The 24079-nt window shown below is 51.2% G+C and overlaps 7 protein-coding genes across 7 annotated transcripts; 4 read left to right on the top strand and 3 right to left on the bottom strand.

Moving 5' to 3' along the window:
- Positions 1-1316: 1316 nt before the first annotated feature.
- On the top strand, positions 1317-2576 carry AtWU_03103 (Gfo/Idh/MocA family oxidoreductase; the record flags this gene model as incomplete). Its single annotated transcript, XM_035498216.1, has 1 exon — positions 1317-2576. The coding sequence occupies one exon, from the start codon at positions 1317-1319 to the stop codon at positions 2574-2576; it is 1260 nt and encodes a 419-aa protein (XP_035354109.1).
- Positions 2577-3059: 483 nt separating this feature from the next.
- Positions 3060-5232, bottom strand: AtWU_03104 (signal recognition particle subunit SRP72; the record flags this gene model as incomplete). The annotated part of the gene is made up of 4 exons (XM_035498217.1): positions 3060-4284; positions 4345-4489; positions 4548-4821; positions 4912-5232. The coding sequence occupies 4 exons, from the start codon at positions 5230-5232 to the stop codon at positions 3060-3062; spliced, it is 1965 nt and encodes a 654-aa protein (XP_035354110.1).
- A 2232-nt stretch (positions 5233-7464) lies between these two features.
- On the top strand, positions 7465-8904 carry AtWU_03105 (glycosyltransferase family 31 protein; the record flags this gene model as incomplete). Its single annotated transcript, XM_035498218.1, has 1 exon — positions 7465-8904. The coding sequence occupies one exon, from the start codon at positions 7465-7467 to the stop codon at positions 8902-8904; it is 1440 nt and encodes a 479-aa protein (XP_035354111.1).
- Positions 8905-9605: 701 nt separating this feature from the next.
- AtWU_03106 (putative C6 transcription factor (AmyR)) lies at positions 9606-11550 on the bottom strand (the record flags this gene model as incomplete). Its single annotated transcript, XM_035498219.1, has 3 exons — positions 9606-10007; positions 10069-10519; positions 10571-11550. The coding sequence occupies 3 exons, from the start codon at positions 11548-11550 to the stop codon at positions 9606-9608; spliced, it is 1833 nt and encodes a 610-aa protein (XP_035354112.1).
- A 1711-nt stretch (positions 11551-13261) lies between these two features.
- On the top strand, positions 13262-16382 carry AtWU_03107 (glycoside hydrolase family 31 protein; the record flags this gene model as incomplete). Its single annotated transcript, XM_035498220.1, has 4 exons — positions 13262-13956; positions 14014-14424; positions 14477-14647; positions 14702-16382. The coding sequence occupies 4 exons, from the start codon at positions 13262-13264 to the stop codon at positions 16380-16382; spliced, it is 2958 nt and encodes a 985-aa protein (XP_035354113.1).
- Positions 16383-17036: 654 nt separating this feature from the next.
- Positions 17037-19223, top strand: AtWU_03108 (alpha-amylase; the record flags this gene model as incomplete). The annotated part of the gene is made up of 11 exons (XM_035498221.1): positions 17037-17189; positions 17241-17279; positions 17345-17460; positions 17518-17626; positions 17677-17905; positions 17969-18131; positions 18182-18328; positions 18383-18623; positions 18684-18963; positions 19059-19119; positions 19187-19223. The coding sequence occupies 11 exons, from the start codon at positions 17037-17039 to the stop codon at positions 19221-19223; spliced, it is 1575 nt and encodes a 524-aa protein (XP_035354114.1).
- Positions 19224-20886: 1663 nt separating this feature from the next.
- Positions 20887-23034, bottom strand: AtWU_03109 (transcriptional activator of proteases PrtT; the record flags this gene model as incomplete). Its single annotated transcript, XM_035498222.1, has 5 exons — positions 20887-21473; positions 21525-21754; positions 21805-22230; positions 22290-22691; positions 22808-23034. The coding sequence occupies 5 exons, from the start codon at positions 23032-23034 to the stop codon at positions 20887-20889; spliced, it is 1872 nt and encodes a 623-aa protein (XP_035354115.1).
- Positions 23035-24079: the final 1045 nt, after the last annotated feature.

A 24079-nucleotide genomic window follows, 5' to 3' on the forward strand; every position in this document is an offset into this window, starting at 1 on the left:
CTAAGGAAATGTATCGGGAACTACAGATCAGTACAAATGTACTATAGCCTGTTGGAACCCTGCAGGAGTGCATTACATCCAAAGTCTGTACAAGCCAATCGTTACATCCCGTTCCCCGCACCCCAGAAGCATTCTGGATGATTCCGTAGGGCTGATTTCATCCATTTGGTGTTCTTCCTGCCAGCCTCAAGAATCAGGCTAGATGGATTCTTTTGGAACCTGGCAAGGCTGAATTGCTGACAAGCACTCTTCTCACCATATTTGAGCAGAACAGTTCGTATACGATATTGACCTACGCCTCCATGTATAGTAGTAGCTGGTACAGCCACAGCCGACCAAGCGCAGCACATGATAACTCAATATGACTGCAGACTGACTTCACAGCAAACCCAACAAGCCATCACCATCCCAGCTGACCCTCGCCATTTCGTGCTCGGAATCACGGCTGTCATGGGATTGGGGGCCATAGTTGACCATGCCTCTGCATGCAGTAGTCAGAAATAAGCTTGCAGCGTAGAGAATCTGCCGAATCAACGATGGACCCTCATCTCAGGCATCATCGGGGACACACAGACAGAACGCACGGATCGGCGCAGCCAAACAAGCTACATCACTAGCTCGGCTGGAGCAGACCAGACCATCAGGACCCCTGGTGTAGTCTAAAATAACATTTTCATCAGACCTTCTAGAGCATTTCAGAGCGTTAAGCATAAAATCGAAGAACAGACGATGACAGGGCAGGATGGCAACAAAGACCAGATTCCACGGTGAGCCACTGATGTCATGCATGCCATCGCCGGTGCAGAAAAAGCTTCACATCCCTGCGACCAGGTTCAAAGAACAGTAGCACAAACTCTCCCTGAGGACCCTTGAAAAAAAGCATCCCCAAAGCTATTCTTTATCCCTTGTTTCATCTCAAACACCTCACTGCAGTGTTGCTGAATACTTTCTTCCAAGGGACTGAGTGCAGCTCACCCAGTCGGTATCATTATTACCGGTTTAACCCCCTTTGCACCTCATACATACATACATACATACCAGCTCACCTCACTTCCCCCTTCGGAAGACTTGTTCATTCCATCCCTCGAACGTTCGGACCATGTTCTTTTCTTCACCGTCGCTCAATCTTCAGAGCTCATCCTCACTCTTATCCCTCCCTGACGATTGAGTTCCATCAAGTAGCACAACTAATCTACTACATACAAAACAAGTACGTGATTCACATTCTCATCACTCTCTCCACCAAACGAAAGAAACAAACACTAACCTCGCCATAACGCGTCTCACCAGAACCCAACATCCAAATAAACTAAAACATGTCCTCAACCTCAACCACCCTGCGCGTGGGAATCCTCACCGCAGACGAAGGCGCCAAAGCCATCCAAGCCATCTACCTCCCAGCCCTCCGTGCGCTTCCCACCTCGTTCCAGGTCCAAGCCATCCACGATGGCTCCAAGCAGCCCCTGTCATACGAGACCGACATCAACGGCAACATCTGCAACGACCATGACCACCACCAGCAGCAGCACGGCACCAGCACCAGCACCGCCATCCCAATAGCCCCCACTCCCGACGACATCCTCAGCAACCCAACCATCGACCTAATCCTCAACTTCATGCCAAACGAGTACCACGAGACCTACACCATCGCGGCCCTCCACTCCGGCAAACACGTCATGGTCGAAACCCCGCTAAGCCTAAGCATCCCCAGCGCCAAACGCATCATCGAAGCCGAGAAACACGCCCCCAACGGCGCCAAAGTGTTCGTCGCCTGCGCTCGTCGCTACGCCCCCAGCATCGCCTCCGTCTTCCGACAAGAAGTCGCCAGTCTCGACCGCATCTACTACGCGCGATGCCGCAACATCGCAGGCCCCAGTTCCGCACACACGGCCACTGCCCCGCGCAAGCAAGTCTGGAACGAGGTGAACGGACACGGCCAACCCTTCCCCATTTCACCCCCTTCCTCCCCCTCGGACTCCATGACCGGAAAAACCCGCCCGCAGCTCCTCCAGGGCCTCCTCGAAGAAGCCTTCCTCGGCCAAGACCTCAGCAAAGAGCGCGTCGCCCTGTGCGAGTTCCTCGCGTCCCTGGGATGTCATGACTTAGGCCTGATGCGCGATACCCTCGGCTATCCGGACGCCGTGTCCAGCATCTCCGTCAACGAACCCTATTACTCTGCTGTCTTTCACTACTATAGTGGCGGAAAGAGCGAACACGCCTTCACGCTGATGTACGAGACCGGAACTGATGCGGTGCCTCGATGCGATGCGCATCTGACCATCTACGGCGATACTAAGACCGTGAGCGTGCAGTACGGCCTGCCGTATGGTCGACGGCACGGGGTGAAGGTGGTTGTCGAGACTGTTGATGAGAATGGGGAGATGAAAAAATCGGAGACGGTGAGTGCGTGGGAGGAGAGCTATCGTGAGGAGTTGAAGGCGCTGCATGCGTATTTGACGGAGGATAGGGCTGTGAAGACCACGGCGAAGGATGCGATTCAGGATCTGAGACTGTTTCAGACCATCTTTGAGCAGTATGATCGGCAGTGCGGGACTATTCGGACTCCATTGGGTTGAATTGTTTGTCTGCCGAGTGATCTAATTATTGAGGGCATGTGTGGAGGGAAATGGTGGGAAGATTGCTATTGCGTTTGCCAGGCGGGGTCGTTGATCAAGCTAGGATTGTTTTTTTTTTTAATACTAATTACCTTGTGCATCATGCTTATGGTCTCTATTTACGGCACGGAGTCTAGTGGGATGCAGTTGATCCAAGGGACAGTTTTATTGTGTATCATGCATATCATTGATTATAATACGGCTCAGATTGCTATTCACGATGGAGGATTGAGGCCGTTCACTCATCAGCGTGTGCTCTATCTAGCTACAACCCGAGACTATCAAATATCATTCCACATGCTTCGTCTCTGCAACATGCAACAACAACAACTAGATTTGGTATCCTGCCAGCAAATGCGATGCAAGAACGGAGGGAAAGTGAGAAAGAAAGGGGGAGGGAAAGAAAAAAAAAAGAAAAAGGAAAGCGGTGGTTATCAACTGCATCTACCGCTTGCCCTTCTTCTTATTCTTCTTCGAGCTAGAACCTCCACCGCCACCTCCTCCCTGGGCCTTCTGAGTAGGCGGAGCCGGGGACTCTTCAGCCTTTTCGTTCACCACACCACCCTGTGTGCGCTCCGCAGCGCGCTGCTTACCCTTGCGGCCCTTTGGGCGGTACGAAGACCGGTCGCGAAGAGGCAGCCAGCGCTCCGGGTCGGGTGTCTTGCTGGGGTCGTAGTCCTTGGGGAGACGGTCCTTGCGAACGCGCTTGGTTGCGCGGTCTTCCTTGTCCTTTGCGCTTCTCTTCCGGGCGCCGGCCATGGCGGCGGCGGCGGCGGCGTTGGCCCCGGAGGAGGGGGAGATGCCGGCGTTTTCGAGGGAGGCGACGTTGACGCCTGAGATCAGGTCCGCGACGGAGGGGAGACTGTCGACCTGGGATTCTACCTTGGAGTAGTCGATGGTTGCCTGAGAGGCGACGTAGCCTGCTACGGCGAACTGGTCGGTCGAGTCTTTCTGGTAGAGGGACTTGAAGAGGTCGCCGGCTTTGGCGAGGTCGGAGCGATCGGAGGAGTGCAGGAGGGATGCTCCTGCGGCGCGGAGCAAGGAGGCTGGTGGTTCGGCGGATTGGCTCTGCCAGTAGGTTGCGGCTTTGGCGAGTTCGGTCCGGATCTGGACTTTACGGCCCTCCAACTTGTAGAGGGAGACGAGGATGCTCAAGAGGCCGGGGTTGAAGCGGACTGCTTTGTCTTGCTCGGAGATGGACTCGTCGAGCAGTTGGAGGGTTCGCTCTAGTGTTGTGATTGCGGACGTCGTGTTGCCCGCACCCACGTAGAGCTGGACGGCTGTGAGGGCAAGGCCAAGGTCCTTGGGCCGTCTGTCGAGCGCAGATAGTATCCGCTTCAGGGCCTTGGTGCCTGTTTCTCCACGTGCATGAGCGGCAGCGTTGTAGACTGAAAGCAGATTGGCACGAGGTTCCGTCGAGGGGTAGCCAGATTGAGCGAGCGCCTTAGAGGTGGAGCGGATGATGCCATCGTATTTCTGAACGAGGAGGTCGGCCGAGTATGAGTTTCCCGTCGCAAGGTTATCTTGGTATTCGAAGAGCTTGTCGCTGTCGGTGGATTCGGGGATCTCGTGAAGAGCCTTGTACAGAGCGAAGGGATTGGTAGTGGTGGTGCCACGGGCAAGCGTAATGTTGGTCTGAGCGATCTTCTTCGTCGAGAGCTCGGGAATGCTATTGAGATATGTGAGCTTCCGATGTTCAAGTCCAGCTAGGGTTCTGTGACAAACATACTCGCTGACGGAAATTTCCTCCAAGACGGACTGCGCTTCCTCCGACTTTCCTTGGCGAAGCAAGACGTACAACTGCTGTACGGCGATCGGGAGAAGCTCGGCAGCCCGGTCTTCAGGAGTGAGATCCTCCGATGTACGACAGAGCTCTGTGTAAAGCTGATCAGCTACTATTCTCGTGCGTCATGCGGGGTTGAGCACACGAACCTTTAGCCCGAGTCAATAGAACTTGTCCCTGCTGGAACTCGCCCTTGGCGATACTCAAGCAAGCTGCATTATAAACCGTCTCGAATGCCTCTAGATCATCCCGCATCGGCCTGCTATGGCGTACAAACTGGGGGTAGCCCTTCCACTGCAGCTGAGCATCCGTAGCCCACGAGTTGATGCGCAGATCGTTCTCTTCGTTCGACAGTGACGCATTGTCTTTCGACAATTCTTCGTAAATCTCGGCAGCGCGACGGAATTTCTCGGAACGGTAGCTCTTTATGGAAGATGAGAGTTAGGATGAGCGGACACACTATAAGAGAAGATATCCGGGTGTAGATGGTATTTCTGGAAGGTAACAACGTACGGCTTGAGCTTCCAAATGCAGTGCACCCCTCTCACCGGCGACGCGAGATACCACCTCAATTGCCGGGTCCAGCTGGCCGCATTTATATAGAGCATAAGCGTATTCCAAAGCCGCTCTGTTCTTCAAGCCATCACCGGCTTCTTCGAATACTCGCAGGCAGTCCTCATAGCGGTCAAGCTTCAGCAGAGCAACCGCCTTAATATGCTGAGCCTGCAAGTCCGACTTCGACTTGGCCAGAGCGGCATTGCATGACTGCAGGACTTCCTCGTGGTCGTCAATGGATGCCCGTTGTAGCAACGAGCTCAGCGACTGGGCAGCCATAGCGGAATGTGTGTCAATTGGCGGAACGCGGAACGGGATGAGGGGCCCGACGAGGGCTCGGAGGTAAGGAGAGGAGGATTATTTATCGAGTCACAAAAAAGGACATATGCAATAAGCGAGTAGTAAAGTCGAAAGTATAGACTGGCCGAGGATGATCTGGCAAGTGGCCTCCGCTGGAAGCCATGTGTGCGGGATCGAGATATTTCCCCATTGGGGAACTCTGCACAAGTGTGCGGGAGCGCCCACCGTAGCCCCCCGGCTCCCCATGTGACTTTGTTCAAGGCGGAAATGAAATGACTAAATTATGCAGTTGTCGGGGGGTTCTTGACTGATCTAATGTCAACCCTGTTGTGCAACAATAAGACCCAGTAATGGTCTAGACTACTGGCCGTTGTGCTTCACATTTTATGCCCCTTACTCACCGCGCCACGGCGTTGCTTTTGATTACTCTTCTCTGGCCAACGTTGCATGGAATTATGCAGGGGCAGATTACACCAAAACAAGCAGACAGCCTTTGACGATAAGCCGTTCAGCTGGGGCAACGAAGCAACTGTATAGGAATCCATGAAACCAAGATGCACAGATTCGATAGAAAGTATTCGTCTGCCTTCAGAATACACAATTAATTTGTGTATAGGTGGTACTAATTCATGCACGCAATATAAACCCATGCTTATACTTAACTAGTGGTGTTAATTAGCTTTAGCGACATCTATTATTATCACTACCCAAGACATAGGAGCTAGACTACATATCATATCTCGCAAACTCATCCGACGACGAGCGATAATAGAAATCCATCAGATTCACCGCGGTTGGCCATGGGAAATTAAAGCGACTGGAGCAAATCTCATGAGGCTGCAGTGCCGGAAAAAGGCTGCGACGGCGAGTGGTTCGCAAAAGGAAGAGAATAATTCCCTGATGGAGTCGACGCGTGGTCACTAGAAAAGAAAGCGACAGTCAACTTATCAAATATTTCTTGACATCTCGTGCCAGAGGTTGTATTGGCAGAAGGATGCCTTTTTATTTTGCTTTCGAGACGAGAACACATGCCCATGCACCACTTGTTGGTCAGTTCGCCAACCCGCAGCAGGGCTTTTCTCACTATGCAACTGGTTGGCGACACAGACACACTACCGACCAGATAAGTAAGTCGATAAGCCCATCATGAGACGCACTGCCAAGCGATTCGCCTGCAGCCGTCGTCATCAAGCCGCCGCCCCCGCTGCCCGGTTGGACCATCGCCCCCAAGTGGAATGCGCGTCAATCAACGGGCGGTTGTGCCATCCACCAGCTGCTGCGGCGACGGTGGCTGTCCCGCGGATGTCTAGCCTAGTGCAACCGAATAGACAGCAGACCAACCAATAAGTTAGGGGTAGTGTACAGTGTTAGGTTCTGCTACTACCATAGATGATAACCCTCTGGCTGGCGGCGTCTTTTGCCATCGGAAGCGAGAATGCGACCGCGCCATGAGCCATGGCGATGGGGGAACTGGTACAGGGTAAACCACTAAGGCGGACCCCTAACGCAACCCTGGGGGAGAGTGTCACCGTCCATCGCTGGAGACATTGGAGACGAAAGCATCAGACTAAAATCTCCTAGAGCGTGTTTGAATGGCCGATCGAGGGCCCCCAGTGGACACCGAGCAGGTGTGCCCTGACGGCCAGACCGGCTCTTATTCGACCAAGCATCGTAGACTCCATCCGTGGCTTCCAGCGTCCCATCTTCCCAAAGTCCAGGGCATGGCCGATCCCTGGCTTGTCGCCGGTCTCCGCCAGGTCAGATCCGACCAATTTCGAGCCGTGCAAGTGCTTGTTTCTTGGTGTTTCTTGTCGCCGTGCTGCTTTGGAGCCCCGTTGATCGCCTATCAGCCTTCCCTTTCAACCTTGGCTCCATTGACGTTGTCGCTTGCCCGCTGACCTTCGTCATTCTTTCCGCGTTCTTCTTTCCTTCATCCGTTGGGGTCCAGAGATCGTCTGCTGTTCATTTTATCCTCTGGGTTTTTCTCTCCACGTTTCCTTCCCCCCTTCTTCGCTGCCAATCTTCCCTCCTTTACTCGCCCAGGATCCGGCCCTCCCCTCCTTCCCCCCGATACTCACCACCCCCTTTGTCCCCTCTTACCGGAAGATTCGACATGGTCTTGCACTGTTAGTGCGATCACTGTGATTATTTCGTCCTACTCTAGCCATCCATTTGCCGGGGATTATACTTGAGAGACACGGAAAATCGAGAATGTGGGCAAAACCTGCGGACAAGCCGCGGTCATCAATGGGGAAGAGAAAGCTGCTGCGCTTTGTCGTCATCAGCTGTATCGTCACTAGCTTCACCATTTTCCTTTGGCCCCGTCTAGAATCCCAGCCGGTCACCACGGAAACTGTTTCCAACATTACCATCACCTCCGATGTTGGCTGCCAGCCGGACTTCGAGGCTCTCCGCCGCTTGAATGTCCAGAAACTGACCCAGTACGTGCGACGCGAAGTAGTCGCCTCTGAATCTCCCAGCAACGTCTTGCCGCTGTCACAACGTCTCCAAGTTCCTTTATTCCCGCAAAAGCCCCATGGCGACCAACTTCATCTACCGGAGGAGCTCTTGCATGAGGACTGCTTAATACCAAACCCGGTGTCCCTCCAAGTCCCGATACCCCCCAGACATGCGGATGCGTCCCACATCGACTTCGGTGTCGCTACGACGATAGAACGGCTGAACGACTCCCTGGACGCGTTTTCTCATTGGGCGGGTTATACAAATGCTCATATCTTTGCCTTGGTTGAGCCCGATGAGAGGGCACACGAGGTGTTGCTCAAGGCCGATGCGCTTGGAATAAATCTCTCAATATCGGAGTCGAGTGAAGAGTACCAGCGCCGATACTTTTCGCTGGTCCCTCACCTGGCCAAGAATGCGCGTCCCGAAACGAAGTGGTCGTGCGTCATGGACGATGATACATTCTTCCTCTCGATGCCAGAGTTGGTCAAAGGGCTCAAGGAGTATGATGAAACGAAACCCATGTACGTGGGTGGACTGTCTGAAAGTATTCCCCAGGTTGGAGTGTTTGGATTGATGGGATTTGGAGGCGCAGGCGTCTTCTTGTCCCGGCCTCTGATCCAAGAATTGAGCCGGCCGGAAGTATTCGAGGACTGCCAGAGAATGGATGTGACGGGCGACCGCAGAATCTCTCTTTGCATCTACCAGTACACCAGTGTTCGTTTGACCATCGACCACCGCCTGCACCAGCTCGACATGATGGGCGATGTGTCTGGGTTTTTCGAGGCGGAACGGCAACCACCGCTGTCAGTGCATCACTGGAAGTCTTGGTTCCACGCGGACATGGCCAAAGCCAGTGCGGTCACCGAAATCTGCGGTGATTCTTGTCTCCTGCGGAAATGGCACTTTGGAGATGGCTGGATCCTCACCAACGGCTTCTCGGTGGTGAAGTATAGCAGCGAGAAGAAGCCAGGCGACAGAAGCATGGAGCTCACGTGGGACAGCCACAACGGTGCTGTTTTCGAGTCATATCTGCATGAGCTTGGTCCTCTCCGCTTAAAGGACGAGGGAAAGATTAGCTACCTGCACGAAGACGCCATCATTGACGGAAACCGCGTCCGTCAATGGTACGTCCACCGTGACCCGGAGAAAGGTGATCAAGTTCTAGAGTTGATCTGGCGAGCAGCCTAAGAACGCCCGCCTGTTTGCATTAAGATTTGGCGCAACACTTATTCGCACAATCCCTCCCATTCTCCTCCTGCCGCCCCGCCTTCATCCATCTTCAAAACCACCTGTATTGCTTCTACAAGCTACAGGTTCTATCTCATGTCCCGCTCCCTGACTTCTTCACTTATATATGAAAAGGGGTATCCCCCTCAACCCCCTCTTCTACGCTAGCCACGTTCATAATTTTTCTTCTTTTTTTACGGCGCATAGATCATGAAACTTGATTGTTTAGCTTGGGATGATATCAGATTCGTGCGCGATACAGGTACATAGTCTTGGGTTTCTTACTTTTTTTTTCCCTTACACTTTCATACCAATTGTACATTTATTTTTGATGGACCCGGGTGTGTTGCTTTGTATAGCGCAATTAGACTGAAATAAAGAAATGATGTTTTGAATAAGTCCATTTCGCTTCTATGAATTCACTTACAATGGCGCGATGGCTTCCCTTTTAAGTGCACAACGCATGGTGATAGAGCTAATATTCGACCACAATCGATAATAAATAGATAGTCTCATCATCTATATACATGCTTTATTACATACAATTCACCTTCATGCCGTATACATTGCCACATAGTCTCCAGATAAATGGTATCATAACAAAAGCAAAGTCGTAACAAACTCGAATTAATGCCAGCATCGTCATCATCGTAGTTCCTTTCTTAGTTCAAAAGATTGTTTTCCGGAAATTGCACCTGTGGAGTGGGTAGAAGTTGCGATAGTGGCTCCATTAGTGCTGTCTCTGGTTCATGGGAATCGGGATTCTCCGGAACAGTAACAACGGCGAGCCCGGTTTCCTCTTCCCATGTGGGGGCAGTGGATAATGGAGGGAGGAAATTGCCCATTGACGTGGGGGAGGTGAAATCCATAGCACCTTTGCATCGCTCCAACAATGAGGGGAAGAGGTACGACTGAGAGCCGCGGATGCGTGATAAGGTGGTGAGGATGCCCCAAAGGAGTTCGCGGGGATCGACGGCCGCTTCAGTAAGACGGTGCGCGGCTTTAGTATTGAGCGATCGTGCCACGTCTGCGACTGAGGAACCCAGGTCGAATAGTTTTTGTTCCTGTTATGTTGTTGTTAGTAATTGGCATTGGCATGTGCTAAGTTGGAACTGATGTACTAACCATGCCAATGCCGTGAGCGTCAACAGCTCCCTGGGATGCAGCACCAATAACGTTCATAACGGCTTTGCCGACAAGGACGGGGAGGTGAAAGGGGAGGACTGCCTCATCGCGAGACCCAGGCTGAGTGGCGCGAGTCATGGAAAGTTTCCACATTACTGTCTGTAGCCATTGCTGGGTGATGAGTATGTCGACCTTTTGGATCTCCGAAACTCCGTCGACCGAGATCGCGTTGCAGAGACTAGATTGAATAGCAGACGTAGGGGGCATCTCGGACGAGCCGTCCATGCCTCCCGCAGAGACCCAGTCATAGAGGTTGACGGTCAATTTCTCGAAGATGCTGATAAGATTGATGAAACCGTATGCTAAGATAGGATCTTCGGAGCAAAGTACTTGCGGCTTGCGGATCGAATTGCGCAGCATTACCGGTTTCGCTTGTTGAAGTGCGTAGCCCCTAATTCATATTAGTCGAAGACTGGTAAATGCTTTCCGAGGACGCATCTACCTTTCTGTGACAAACAGTAGCCAGAACACCCTGCGCCGTTCCTCGGCTTCTTCGATACTCAGATCCACATAACTTGATTCCCGGTGGAGTGCCAGCGTGAAGACCATGGAAGTTGCTTGACAGAGGTAGAACCAGGCATGGTCCTGTCTGTCCAGATTGCCATACGAAGCAAACAGGAAGAAAGACGTAAGAAGACTTTCTATATTCATTCCATCTACTGGGTCGCAATCCTTCCTTGCGCGTACTGCTTCAGCCAGCAACTCTTCGCCGGACATCCAGGAATGCCCGTCAATCCCGGCTTGCAGGTGTGAAGGTTCTGGGACAGATGCTGTGCCATCCAGCTTGAGTTGGATGTGTGTGGCTGCGCATAGGGCGACAAGAAAGGCATACCGTTGGGGCGACAAACGTTCAGGCTGGTGGCAATCTTGTTGGAGCTCCTCCTTCCGGACCACAGGCATGATGGGGAACAGATACTTCAGATAAACGTTCACATGAGCCAGTAGCACCGGAGCGGACAGGCGTCGTGCATAAGGGCGCACTAGTGCCATACTAGAGTCTGACAATGAATTGGTTGAATCGGGCGAGGAGACTAGCTCTGGCGGAGGAAGCTGAGAAAACGGCTCAGGGGCGTCATGGGGTAAGTATTGAGGGTCTGCCACTGTAAAGGAAGGCGACAGTGGTGAGCTTAACGGATAGCCCACTCCATCTGTAGTCCATTGCTTGTTCAGTGGATTATGTGACGGATTGTGTTGATATGGATTCTGTTGTCTTGATACCAGTGGATGAATGGGCGCAAGCGGATATAAGGTGCGAAACTTGGGCCCTTTGCGCCGGAGCACATCACTGTAGGAGCAAGAAAGAAGCAGGCGTCGACACTTATCGCAGGGCAGCTCGCGCGAGCATTTGATCTTACGTCGACGACAGTTGTCGCAGGCTTGCTTGGGGGCCTTTTGCTTGGTGGGGGAAGGATGTGAGTCCATTTGTATGCGGTGATAAGTGTGAGACTCCCGTCAGAAGTTAGCAGTAGCAACAGCAGTGGAGCGAGACTCTGGAGACTTCATTGTATTCTGAGAAAGAGTGATGCTCGCCGGACAAGTTTCGGTGGTCAAGATGGCCACAAGGTGAGCAGTCACCGAGAATCATGCGATTGCTAAAGGAGGGGAGACCAAGGAGAGAAATCTGGGGAAGGGCGGCGGGGAAGCGACACCGTGAGAAAGTCGGCAACTCCAGGCTACCCGGACCCCGCGGTATGAGCCACTTTCTATTAACCTGCTACGACTGGCCTGTTCATTTCGGCCCGTTGTTCGAGCCAAAGAGGCTATCACCTCGACTGGAGCTACTAGTATTTTAGTCCCAGAAAGACTTCCTGGCTTAGCAGGTGGACCCTCCGCCCGAGCCATGACGCGGGTCAGGTATACTCCAGACGAAATGGCCGAAGTCATCTCCTTTAACGGCGAAAGAAGTGTAGGCTGTGCCAGGATATGGTTCACGGAGCCATCATGGAAGATATTGCCTGCAGACGACCCTTTTCCCTCCGGCGACCCTTTGTGTGCGAGGGTGGTGTGAGATACTATCAGTCGCTGGGTCGGCCTGAAGGATCCATCATTCGACCAAGGATATCATCCATGCGCTACGGAGTACTTTCGGAGAATCAGCACCCCTGCACAGAGCATTGTCATGGTGAATTCCTATGGCAAAAGCTGACAGAGTCAGAGACTCGCTGACGATGGGATTCATGCTAATGATGGACCGGAAGAGCTTTCACGTAACACTGATGAACAACATCCCACTCGGGAAGCCGAGAATATGTGACCCAGGAATGAGATGATTATCAAAGCCATTAAATGCCTCGCAGTCAGGGCCCCTGGTATGTGTCTTCACTAGTAGATCCCATCTTCATTCGTCCCCGCCTTCAATGCCCTTCATTTTAGGTTTGGAAATCAAGATTGAGTGCCACCTAGTTTTCAAACCAGCCAGCATCGAAAAGTGTGGTATTGAGATTCTTCACCGGGAGCATTCTGGGGAAGGTGGGAAAAGGCGCCGCGCGAAGTGGTCGGGTCGCGATTGTCAACTGGATTGGAGCACAAGAATCGTCAGAGCCGAAGCCCGAATTGAGGGGGTCTCGGTGATTTATCGGGATGAGAGCCAATCAACGTGCGCTCATCATCTGATTGTCTGGCTGCCAGGCCTCTCAGGCATCAATACGGTACTCGGCAGTATCCACTCTCGTCTCTCCGATGCAACAAATCATCGTTGGAGAATCCCCAGGCTCCCCCGCCAACTGGGGTCGATGCTTCTCCAGTTGTCCCTCGCCTACAATAAGGTGCTGTAGTACCAGCCCAACAATATCTTCAATCAGGTAGGTGCTTGCTCGTTACCTGCCCCATTCTCTTCCTCTTCTTCGGTCATAATGAACTCAATTCGCTCGCTAGCTTTGCCGATTCTCCGCAATCCATAAAAATGTATCTCCGTTTGCCCCTTACACGTCGGGAATTCACCGGCGCAATGAGCCTTCAGATACGGTCGCACAGCGTCATGTCAATAGGAGGCTACTCCTAGTAGTGATGATCCGGTCGCCTCAGCCCAGCTATGTATAAATAACACGAGAATTCCTTGAATACATACGGGTTATAGCTGCTCCATTCTCATCAATGATAACGCGACCGTGCCTCGTGCCTCTTTAAGCGAGCCATGGTGAAGTTGACTGATCTCCTCGCCAGAGCCTGGCTTGTCCCTCTGGCTTATGGGGCGAGCCAGTCGCGCTTATCCACCACTACTTCTTCGCAGCCTCAGTTCACCATTCCTGCTTCTGCAGATGTCGGTGCGCAGCTGATTGCCAACATCGATGATCCACAGGCTGCCAACGCGCAGTCGGTTTGTCCGGGCTACAAGGCCTCAAAAGTGCAGCACAATTCACGTGGATTCACTGCTAGTCTTCAGCTCGCGGGCAGGCCATGTAACGTATACGGCACAGATGTTGACTCCTTGACACTGTCTGTGGAGTACCAGGATTCGGATCGATTGAACATTCAGATTCTTCCCACTCATGTTGACTCCACAAATGCGTCCTGGTACTTTCTTTCAGAGAATCTGGTGCCTAGGCCCAAAGCTTCTTTGAATGCATCTGTTTCCGACAGCGATTTTTCTGTGTCATGGTCAAATGAGCCGTCGTTCAATTTCAAGGTGATCCGAAAGGCTACAGGCGACGCTCTCTTCAGTACAGAAGGCACCGTGCTTGTTTATGAAGACCAATTTATCGAATTTGTAACGGCTCTTCCCGAGGAGTATAACTTGTATGGCCTTGGGGAGCATATCACCCAGTTTCGCCTCCAGAGAGATGCTAATCTCACCATATATCCTTCGGATGATGGGACTCCTATTGACAAGTGAGTGCCGATTAGACCCGCATCTTTGGCTCCACTCCTGACACTTACTCTTCCTAGAAACATCTACGGCCAGCATCCCTTCTATCTGGATACAAGGTATTACAAGGGAGACAGGCAAAATGGATCTTATGTTCCGGTCAAAAGCAGCGAGACCGATGCCTCGCAAAAATATATTTCCCTCTCCCATGGCGTGTTTCTAAGAAACTCTCATGGCTTGGAGATACTCCTCCGGCCCCAGAAGTTGATCTGGCGGACCCTAGGTGGAGGAATCGATTTGACATTTTACTCGGGCCCAAACCCGGCCGATGTCACCAGGCAATATCTTACCAGCACCGTGGGATTACCGGCCATGCAACAATACAGTACTCTTGGATTCCACCAATGTCGCTGGGGCTACAACAACTGGTCGGATCTGGCAGACGTTGTCGCGAATTTTGAGAAGTTCGAGATCCCGCTGGAATATATCTGGTGCGTATTGTACCTGTCCATTATGTCTAAAACCGGACTGACATCTATATAGGACCGATATCGACTACATGCACGGATATCGCAACTTCGATAACGATCAGAATCGCTTTTCCTACAGCGAGGGCGACGAATTCCTCAGCAAATTACATGAGAGCGGACGCTACTATGTACCCATTGTTGATGCGGCACTCTACATTCCTAATCCCGAAAATGCCTCTGATGCGTAAGTGTACCATGTCAACTTATATAGCTGTCCATGTGCTAATAAGCAATACAGATACGCTACATATGACAGAGGAGCTGCGGATGACGTCTTCCTCAAGAACCCCGATGGTAGCCTCTATATCGGAGCCGTCTGGCCAGGATATACAGTCTTCCCTGACTGGCATCACCCCAAGGCAGTGGAGTTCTGGGCCAACGAACTGGTCATCTGGTCGAAGAAAGTGGCGTTCGATGGAGTGTGGTACGACATGTCTGAAGTTTCATCCTTCTGTGTCGGGAGCTGTGGCACCGGGAACCTGACTCTTAACCCGGCACACCCACCGTTCCTTCTCCCCGGTGAGCCTGGCGATATCATATATGACTACCCGGAGGCTTTCAATATTACCAACGCTACAGAGGCGGCGTCGGCGTCGGCAGGCGCTTCCAGCCAGGCCGCAGCAACCGCAACCAGCACGTCGACCTCGGTGTCATATCTGCGCACAACGCCCACGCCTGGTGTTCGCAATGTGGAGCACCCACCCTATGTAATCAACCATGATCAAGAAGGCCATGATCTCAGCGTCCATGCAGTGTCGCCAAACGCAACCCATATTGATGGTGTTGAGGAATATGATGTACACGGTCTCTACGGGCATCAAGGATTGAACGCTACCTACCATGGTCTGCTTGAGGTCTGGTCTCATGAGCGGCGGCCATTTATCATTGGCCGCTCAACTTTCGCTGGCTCTGGCAAATGGGCGGGCCACTGGGGCGGTGACAATTATTCCAAATGGTGGTCCATGTACTACTCCATCTCACAAGCCCTTTCCTTCTCGCTCTTCGGCATTCCCATGTTTGGTGCTGACACCTGTGGGTTTACCGGAAACTCGGATGAGGAGCTCTGCAACCGATGGATGCAACTGTCCGCATTCTTTCCATTCTACCGAAACCACAATGAGCTCTCCACAATCCCACAGGAGCCTTATCGGTGGGCTTCTGTTATTGAAGCGACCAAGTCCGCGATGAGGATTCGGTACGCTATCTTACCTTACTTTTATACGTTGTTTGACCTGGCCCACACTACGGGGTCCACTGTAATGCGCGCACTTTCCTGGGAGTTCCCCAACGACCCAACTTTGGCTGCGGTTGAGACCCAATTCATGGTCGGACCGGCCATCATGGTGATTCCGGTACTGGAGCCTCTGGTCAATACGGTCAAAGGCGTATTCCCGGGGGTTGGACATGGCGAAGTGTGGTACGACTGGTACACCCAGGCTGCAGTTGATGCGAAGCCCGGAGTCAACACGACCATCTCGGCACCATTGGGCCACATTCCCGTTTATGTACGAGGTGGAAACATCTTGCCGATGCAAGAGCCAGCATTGACCACTCGTGGAGCCCGGCAAACTCCCTGGGCTTTGTTGGCCGCACTAGGAAGCAACGGAACCGCGTCGGGGCAGCTCTACCTCGATGATGGGGAGAGCATTTATCCCAATGCCACACTTCGTGTGGGCTTCACCGCATCACGGTCAAGCCTGCGCTCGTCAGCGCAAGGGAGATGGAAAGAAAGGAACCCGCTTGCTAATGTGACGGTGCTCGGAGTGAACAAGGAGCCATCTGCGGTGACTCTCAATGGAAAGACAGTATCGCCAGGATCCATCACATACAACTCCACGTCGCAGGTTCTGTTCGTTGGGGGGTTGCAGAACTTGACGAATGGCGGCGCATGGGCGGAGAACTGGGTGCTAGAATGGTAGTGTCAGACACAAGCCAGGTGTGCGCGTACAGCATGCAAGATAGGTAGGGCAGTTAATGTCCTGCAATGTAGGTATTTGGTTAGAATACAAATTTTAACATCAACCTTTCTTTTACCGCCCACCACGGCATTCCTGTATAACTATGTTCTGTAAACGGGCCTGACAACACCCAGCCGTTGACGAGTCACCAGGGAAGGTACTCTTTCTGACGCGCAGCTCTGTATAGTAGTTGCCAAAAAAAAGGCCGCCGGGGAGGAAACCGCCGGCCTGTGGCCACTATTCGCTGAGAACCCCTGCCAGTCAACGACATCCACCCATGATCGCCAGGGCCCGATGGAAATCCCCCGCATCTTTATCCGTTCATAGGTGAAGTCTTTCATTCCCATCTAGCTGACGGTCGGGTACATCGTTAATAGGCAGCCTAGTTTCCAAGACACGGAGACGCATGTAATCGCTATTTATAGAGTTCTGGGATCGGACCCGTCGAATAGTCTTCCGATAGTAAGTGACAACTCACATTGTCATGTTGGCCTTACTCAATCCGAAGGAGCTGACCGGCTATGGATAGCCTAGTATAAATCATATCATCCTCCCTTCATTAGAGCGAATTGCTCCTTAAATATAAGTATAGTCAAACAGAAACTGACCAGAAGAATGACGATCATTCTGTTCTTCCTCAGTTTCTTGGCCACTGCTCTGGCAGCCACGCCTGCAGAATGGCGCTCCCAGTCGATCTATTTCCTGCTGACCGATCGCTTTGCACGAACCGATAATTCTACCACTGCTTCGTGTGATTTGAGCGCCCGGGTTAGTCGCAGCATGAACTAGATCTTGCAAATGACCCGCTGACAATCGTAGCAATATTGCGGTGGATCCTGGCAGGGCATCATCAACCAGGTCGGTCCATCGTCGTTGCAGCACTACCTCTATCAACGCCAGTCTGGGAATCTAACATTCGATAGCTGGATTATATCCAAGGAATGGGCTTTACAGCGATCTGGATCACACCAGTAACTGAACAGATCCCCCAAGATACCGGTTACGGACAGGCATATCACGGATACTGGCAGCAGGATGCGTGAGATGTTACCTCTATCACCCCAGTGCATGTATTTCCTTCTTACCATGCAGACAGTTACGCCCTCAACTCCCACTATGGTACAGCAGACGATCTCAAAGCTCTGGCTTCAGCTCTTCACTCACGGGGCATGTACCTCATGGTGGACGTCGTTGCCAATCACATGGTATGTTCTCAGTCCCCCCAGAAAGTTGGCTTCATATCTGACAACGATAGGGTCACAATGGCACGGGAAACTCTGTGGACTACAGTGTCTATAGGCCATTTAACTCGCAAAAGTACTTTCACAACTTCTGTTGGATCTCTAATTACAACAATCAGACAAATGTTGAAGACTGCTGGCTAGGCGACAACACCGTCGCCTTGCCGGATCTCGACACTACCCGTACGGATGTGAAAAATATGTGGTATGACTGGGTCGAGACGCTTGTCTCTAACTACTCCGGTATTCCTACCTCTGCTTCAATATTTGCTACCATTTATAGGACATAGTCTAACAGATATCAAGTCGACGGCCTCCGTATAGACACAGTCAAGAACGTTCAGAAGAACTTCTGGCCCGGCTACAATAATGCTTCAGGCGTATATTGTATCGGAGAAGTCTTCGATGGAGACGCCGCATACACCTGTCCTTATCAGGATGACTTGGACGGAGTGCTCAATTACCCAATGTAAGCCATACGCATAACCCCGATGAATGCTCGCCAATGACTTGCAATAGGTACTATCCACTCCTCCGAGCTTTCGAATCCACCAATGGCAGTATCAGCGACCTCTATAACATGATCAACACCGTTAAATCTACCTGCAGAGATTCTACGCTTCTGGGGACTTTCGTCGAGAACCACGATAACCCTCGCTTCGCCAAGTAAGCATCTCCTTCCAACTTCATCGTAACGAGCACATTAGCTTACCCCCGAAGCTACACAAGCGACATGTCCTTAGCCAAAAATGCCGCAACGTTCACCATCCTAGCCGACGGCATCCCCATTATATACGCCGGTCAGGAACAGCACTACAGCGGGGGCAATGATCCCTACAACCGCGAAGCGACGTGGCTCTCGGGCTACAAGACCACCAGCGAGCTCTACACTCATATCGCCACATCGAACAAGATCCGTACCCACGCTATAAGCCAAGACAGCGGATATCTCACCTACAAAGTGAGCCACCATTAAATCCTTGCGTTGCGTAGTGCATCTAACTGTGGAACTCTATCGCAGAACTACCCGATTTACCAAGACACCTCGACTCTTGCCATGCGCAAAGGCTACAACGGCACCCAAACCATCACGGTTCTTTCCAATCTCGGCGCCTCTGGGTCCTCGTACACTCTCTCCCTCCCGGGAACAGGCTACACCGCTGGTCAAAAGGTCATGGAGATATATACCTGCTCGAATTTGACAGTCGACTCAAATGGCTCGGTGCCAGTCCCCATGAAGAGCGGATTACCACGGATCCTCTATCCCGCGGATAGGTTGGTTAATGGAAGCTCATTTTGCAGTTAGTTCCTACCTATCTGTTTGAAAAAGCCATGTTTATATGCGTGTCCATCACATACATTGTTCGTGAATTGATAAATTGACATATCCGCACAGGTTCCGCGATGAGCGTCTTCAAGCATGCTGGGGGAGTAATGTTGTTCTTGAGCTACACTGTGTAAGTGTATCATTCACTAGAAGTTGGCCTCCGTGATCGTGATCTAGATGCTGACATTGATTTGTAGAATTTTCGCTCAGGTGCTTATTGCTATAATGACGTGATTGGGATGTCTCAGTATGCCTTGTCCTATTAGTGGATTTTGATAGGTGCTGGAATATTTCTATGTGTAATGGATTCTTCAAGAACATTTTATATAATTGAGTAGTACCCATTTCCTTTTGCATTTAGGGTGGATAAAATATATACCACGGACGTAGTAATACCGATACCTAGTCCTTAGTGTATCAAAGCCAAGGTCGGTCACTACAACCACACGAAACAACGGATTAAACTTAACTACTACTATCATCAACACCAGCCAATTTCCGCAGCAAATCAATAATACTACATACAAGCATAGATAAATCCTATTCATTCAGAAAAGAAAGAAAAAGAAAAGAAAAGAAAAGGGAAAAGAAAAAGAACCGCCTACCTTCCTCCATCGAGTATCTTCATCCGAATACAACCCATCTACGGGCGGGGCAAGCGAGATGACAAGACGACCTACTATCTGCAGCATCAATCAATCAATCAATCAATCAATCAAATCGATCATCCTGTCAAATCCCCCCAAAACAGTAAGTGACATGAAAATACCCAACTTACTCCAAAAATTAAATTAATTAAGTGAACAAGAACAAAAAGTTTATCCCTCTAACTACACCCCCCTCTCCTTCCGCCTACTCTCTCACCTCCTTTCTCTACACAGATAGATAGCTAGATAGATAGATGGTTAGGTAGTGATCGACTTATAAGAGTAAGTAGTAGGTAGTAATTCTCTGCCTCCCACTCCCACTGCCCCCTCCTCAGTACCTCGTTCCTTAGTGAGTGAGTGACTGACTGACTGACTGTACTGCAGTGCAGCAGTGCAGTGCAGCAGCCACCGCATCATCATCATTTACTACCGGGGAGGGGAGTGAAGTGGAGTGGAGTTAAAAGGGGGGGTCAAAGGACATACTACTACTTACTACTAGTATGTACTTACCCGATCGATCGGAGAATTATCTATCTTCTATTTTCTCTTCGATGACGATTACCCAGTACTCTTTCCTAGAATGTACTAATTTGACAAACAAGTGAATAAGTTAGTAGGTAAGTACAGTAGTACAGATTGGTTCCTTGCTCGCACCCCTCCCCTCTGGGTAGCAGAATGACATGGAATGTTGTTGTCTTCCGCGGAAGCACGGAACGGTCCGAAAAGGAGGATAGGATAGGATAGGATAGGATAGTAATAGGCAGGTGTCGGAGATTTATCCGATTAGGAAATGGTGGCTGGCTGGGGCCTACTGCAGCCTGGTGGTCTGTGGTAGGAGTAAGTAGTAGTTTGGCATGTGAAGGTAACTGTTGTAAGTTGCAAGGAAAAGCAAGCGGCACTGCACTTCGCTCAATTACGTGATGATTCGTGGCACGGGCCCCTCTAACTAAATAGGACTGTGCAGGAAGGCAACTGAACTAACTAAATAAGTAACTACCTGATGGATCCGGCGGTAGTGGTAGTGGTAGTGGTGGATCGTGGATTAAAATATATTATTTTATCTTTGTTTGTTTAGTGCCAGGCCTTGGATATTATCATTTTCGTTGCACGTCATCATGCTAGGTTCAGCCCAGTCCATGGGCAGAAACTAAATCACCACACCACTGCAGGCAGGTTATCCCTGGTGGTACTACTGCTATTACCATACCCACCCCACCTATGTCCCTCTCCTGCTTGACCTCATTGAATTATTACAGCGTCGCTGACCGATACGCTGCTAGCCCAGTCACAGGCATTCCGTTGAGTATCCCATCCGGAAAAGAACTCGGCATGACTTCTGGCATCAGTTGCTCGAAGCCGTACCCCTCGATCATGCCATCCATGAGCGGTGGCATGAACGGTGCTTGACCCATGCTCATCTTACGACTGTCGCCGTAGGATGACAACGGAGACCCTTTGACCGTGGACGACGGATCATTGCATTCCGCACTGCTACATCGCCGCTTGAACTCGGCGACCATGCACGAAAACCGGTATGCGATATGGTCTTCGTTGGGCGCGAGATGCAGCAGGAACATCTGCACCTGCTCGATGAGCGGGTCCATGAGGTTGAAATCACACAAATTCAGAGCAGCGTAGCCGACAATGAAGTAGACCTGGTCGACAAGGCTCAATGCGGTAGAGTACCGGATCTGGAGGAATCGCGATATGATCAGACGTGAGGTTTGCAGAACCTCAGATGCGAGCCTGTCGGATCTGGGCTGAAGCCTCATTGCTGTGCGGTGAAGGAGTGTCTGGCAGAACCAAAGGCTCAGCTCCAATGTGGAACTTTCACCAGCTGTTTCTCTCGTCAGTGGTAGTCCCCGGGAAATACTGGCAGGCTTCTTACAGAAAAGGTGAGCCCACTCCCTCTTCCATCGCTCGATTTCCTCATAGTCAAGGTCCGCCAACCGCATTCGACTGCTATTGCTCTGGAGCCGCAATGTAATCAAATAGAGCTGTATTTCCGCGACAACCCTGGCGTCCTCCAAGGTTGCTGCGGGGTGCTCCAGTATCCGTGGGCAGTGATCAAGGTATCTCTGCTGGATATGGAATGGACGCGCATTGCCGACCGCAAAACTAATGTGTGTTAGCTATATTGGGTACAGGAGGTATCAGGTGGAACCCACTGTAGCTGTGTCAAGCAATATGTATTCCATAGCCGCAGCTGCGCAGCCGTTTCATTGTCCACCACAACTTCCGAGGGCGCATAGTTTATAAACTCAAGCGCAATAATCGCATGGTTGATTGAGATGCCACTCAACAGCCAGCTGTCCATGGGTGGCTCTTTCTGGGCGGTTGCTGGCCAGAGACAGAGAAGTGCAAGTGCTTGGAGGGTCTCATACTTCAGGGGAGGTTTCTCCCACAAGATGTTGACTACCGCATGTCGCACTTGAAGATATAGAGCATGCACAGCAGACGCTGGTATCCCCGGGACATAGCGTGAAGCTAGAAGGCATGCAGTATTATACAGTAGAGAGTCGGGGGCTTTCATGTCATTGTGGATATCGGAGAGATTGTAAATAGAAACGCAGGCACCGAAGTGATCGACAAACCTGATTTGCGCCAAGCATTAGCAGCTATCTTGGTAGTTGTCTATCAGGTAGGCTCATACGTTTGCAACAATTTGAGGGATAGTTTGGAGTCGATAGCGCCCTTGGCGGCACCGTCACTGGAGAGGGGAGAGTCAACGGGGGAAGTTTCTGCTTCTCCGAAGAAGTCGGACTGGAGGTCCTGAATGAGGCGAACGGGTTTAGGCAGGAAGGGAGACGACGGGCTTCCCTCCATGGAGGCAGTATCATCCGTCATGATACTTTTTGTCAAGTGCGGAATTGAAGTATTTGCGAAACCTGGGGAGTGATCTAGCATCTGCCGCATCATGCCCGTCATCTCCCTCATGGATCGTTCTAGGGAGGTGAGGCGCTCCTCAATGGAGGGAATTGCCGAGGTGGCGTCTGGCCACATCGCAGCACTGTCTTGGAACCGATCGGTCGTTTCTGGCAGCTTACAATCGATTCTACAGAAATCGTGGACTGTCAGCAAAATCGGGACAGTTACACTCCACGACTAAATTCATGTCGCGCCCAATAGGACAAACAAAATTCGAAATGGCAAGTATGAGTTGCTACTGACCTTAGAGATAGACAGCGACGGCACGCATGACCGCGCGGATCTAGATCACATCTTGTTTTAAGCTTCCGACATGTGTGACAGGCAGTCATGGATCGTCGTATCCGGCCTTTCGGACGAGCTGTGTCGGAATGGGGAGCTAGTCGCCTGCCATCCTCGGCAACGTCCAAGCTCTTGTGCTCCCATGAAGAAGGGGTCTCGTATTTGATCTCGTCCACGGTGCGAGTCATGTCATCAAACGAAGTCCAGTTTGGACCAATTGATGGCAGGCAATTTGGAGAGTAGGGTAGAATATAAATCAAGAGGGCAAAAGAGGCAAAAAAAGCAGTAGAATAGTTACTACGCGCAGGCCTTCGAGGGGCGGGCAGGTGGAGAGACGCATAGTGCCTTTTAACAGTTGGCGGCCAACCCTGGAAATGGGATTGTGCTCGCCAGCTGGGAATTGACGAAATTGGCTTTGGTTAGATTGGTTATGGGTCCGTCCAGTCCGTTCTTGACCTGGGGTAGACGCTAAATGACGGCAGCACAGCAGCCAGCCAATCCATGTCCCTGCAGGTCTTCTAGAAAGATAGAAACAATGGGTCGCGATACTGGCCAGTCACCCGGGCAGGGGGTCTGATTGGCATGCGCTATGGTATTCTCCGAGTCTCCGATGTAAACCGGATCGTAACTAAATCCCGCTGCTTCCAGGGAGGGGGGTTGGGACCAAAATGACGCCGGTGGAAAGTGGGAAATTAGTGAGGAACTGCCGCTGAAGTTTGGCGTTGATTTGCTCGGTTCCCTGCTTATCATGAAGATATGGATCGGGCGGAAGTCCAGGATAAGAAGGTCAGTAACTCGCGTGTATCTTTGGCTGATGGTCTTTTGGAACTGATGACGGCTTTTCTTTTTCCTTTTTTGTTTTTCTTTCCGTTTTTCCCTCATTAGAAAAAAAAAATAATAATAGTAATAAACAAAATTAGCTTTTTATGATCGCTCCTCCAATTTCTCCTCTCCCCTTATCCGTTCCAAATTGATGGTCAGGCATGACAGCGGTTGGAGATTGACGGGGAGAAAGTAACCGCGTGAACCAAGGGAAAATCAAAAAGCGATCATGTAGATCTTAACGAGAAGGAGTTTCTCTCGACAAGACCATAGCGACTGACCATAGGTAATTACCTTATAAGATTCCTCAAATGGTCTTTCTACCACCAAGGAGAGAAAAAATTTTCCTCATGTCTCATCTCTACACTTGAACGGCGCATCCTGCAATGCGACATAGAATGCCTGCGCTGG

The sequence above is a fragment of the Aspergillus tubingensis genome (assembly GCF_013340325.1).
Source record: "Aspergillus tubingensis WU-2223L DNA, scaffold_4, whole genome shotgun sequence".
NCBI lineage: Eukaryota > Fungi > Ascomycota > Eurotiomycetes > Eurotiales > Aspergillaceae > Aspergillus > Aspergillus tubingensis.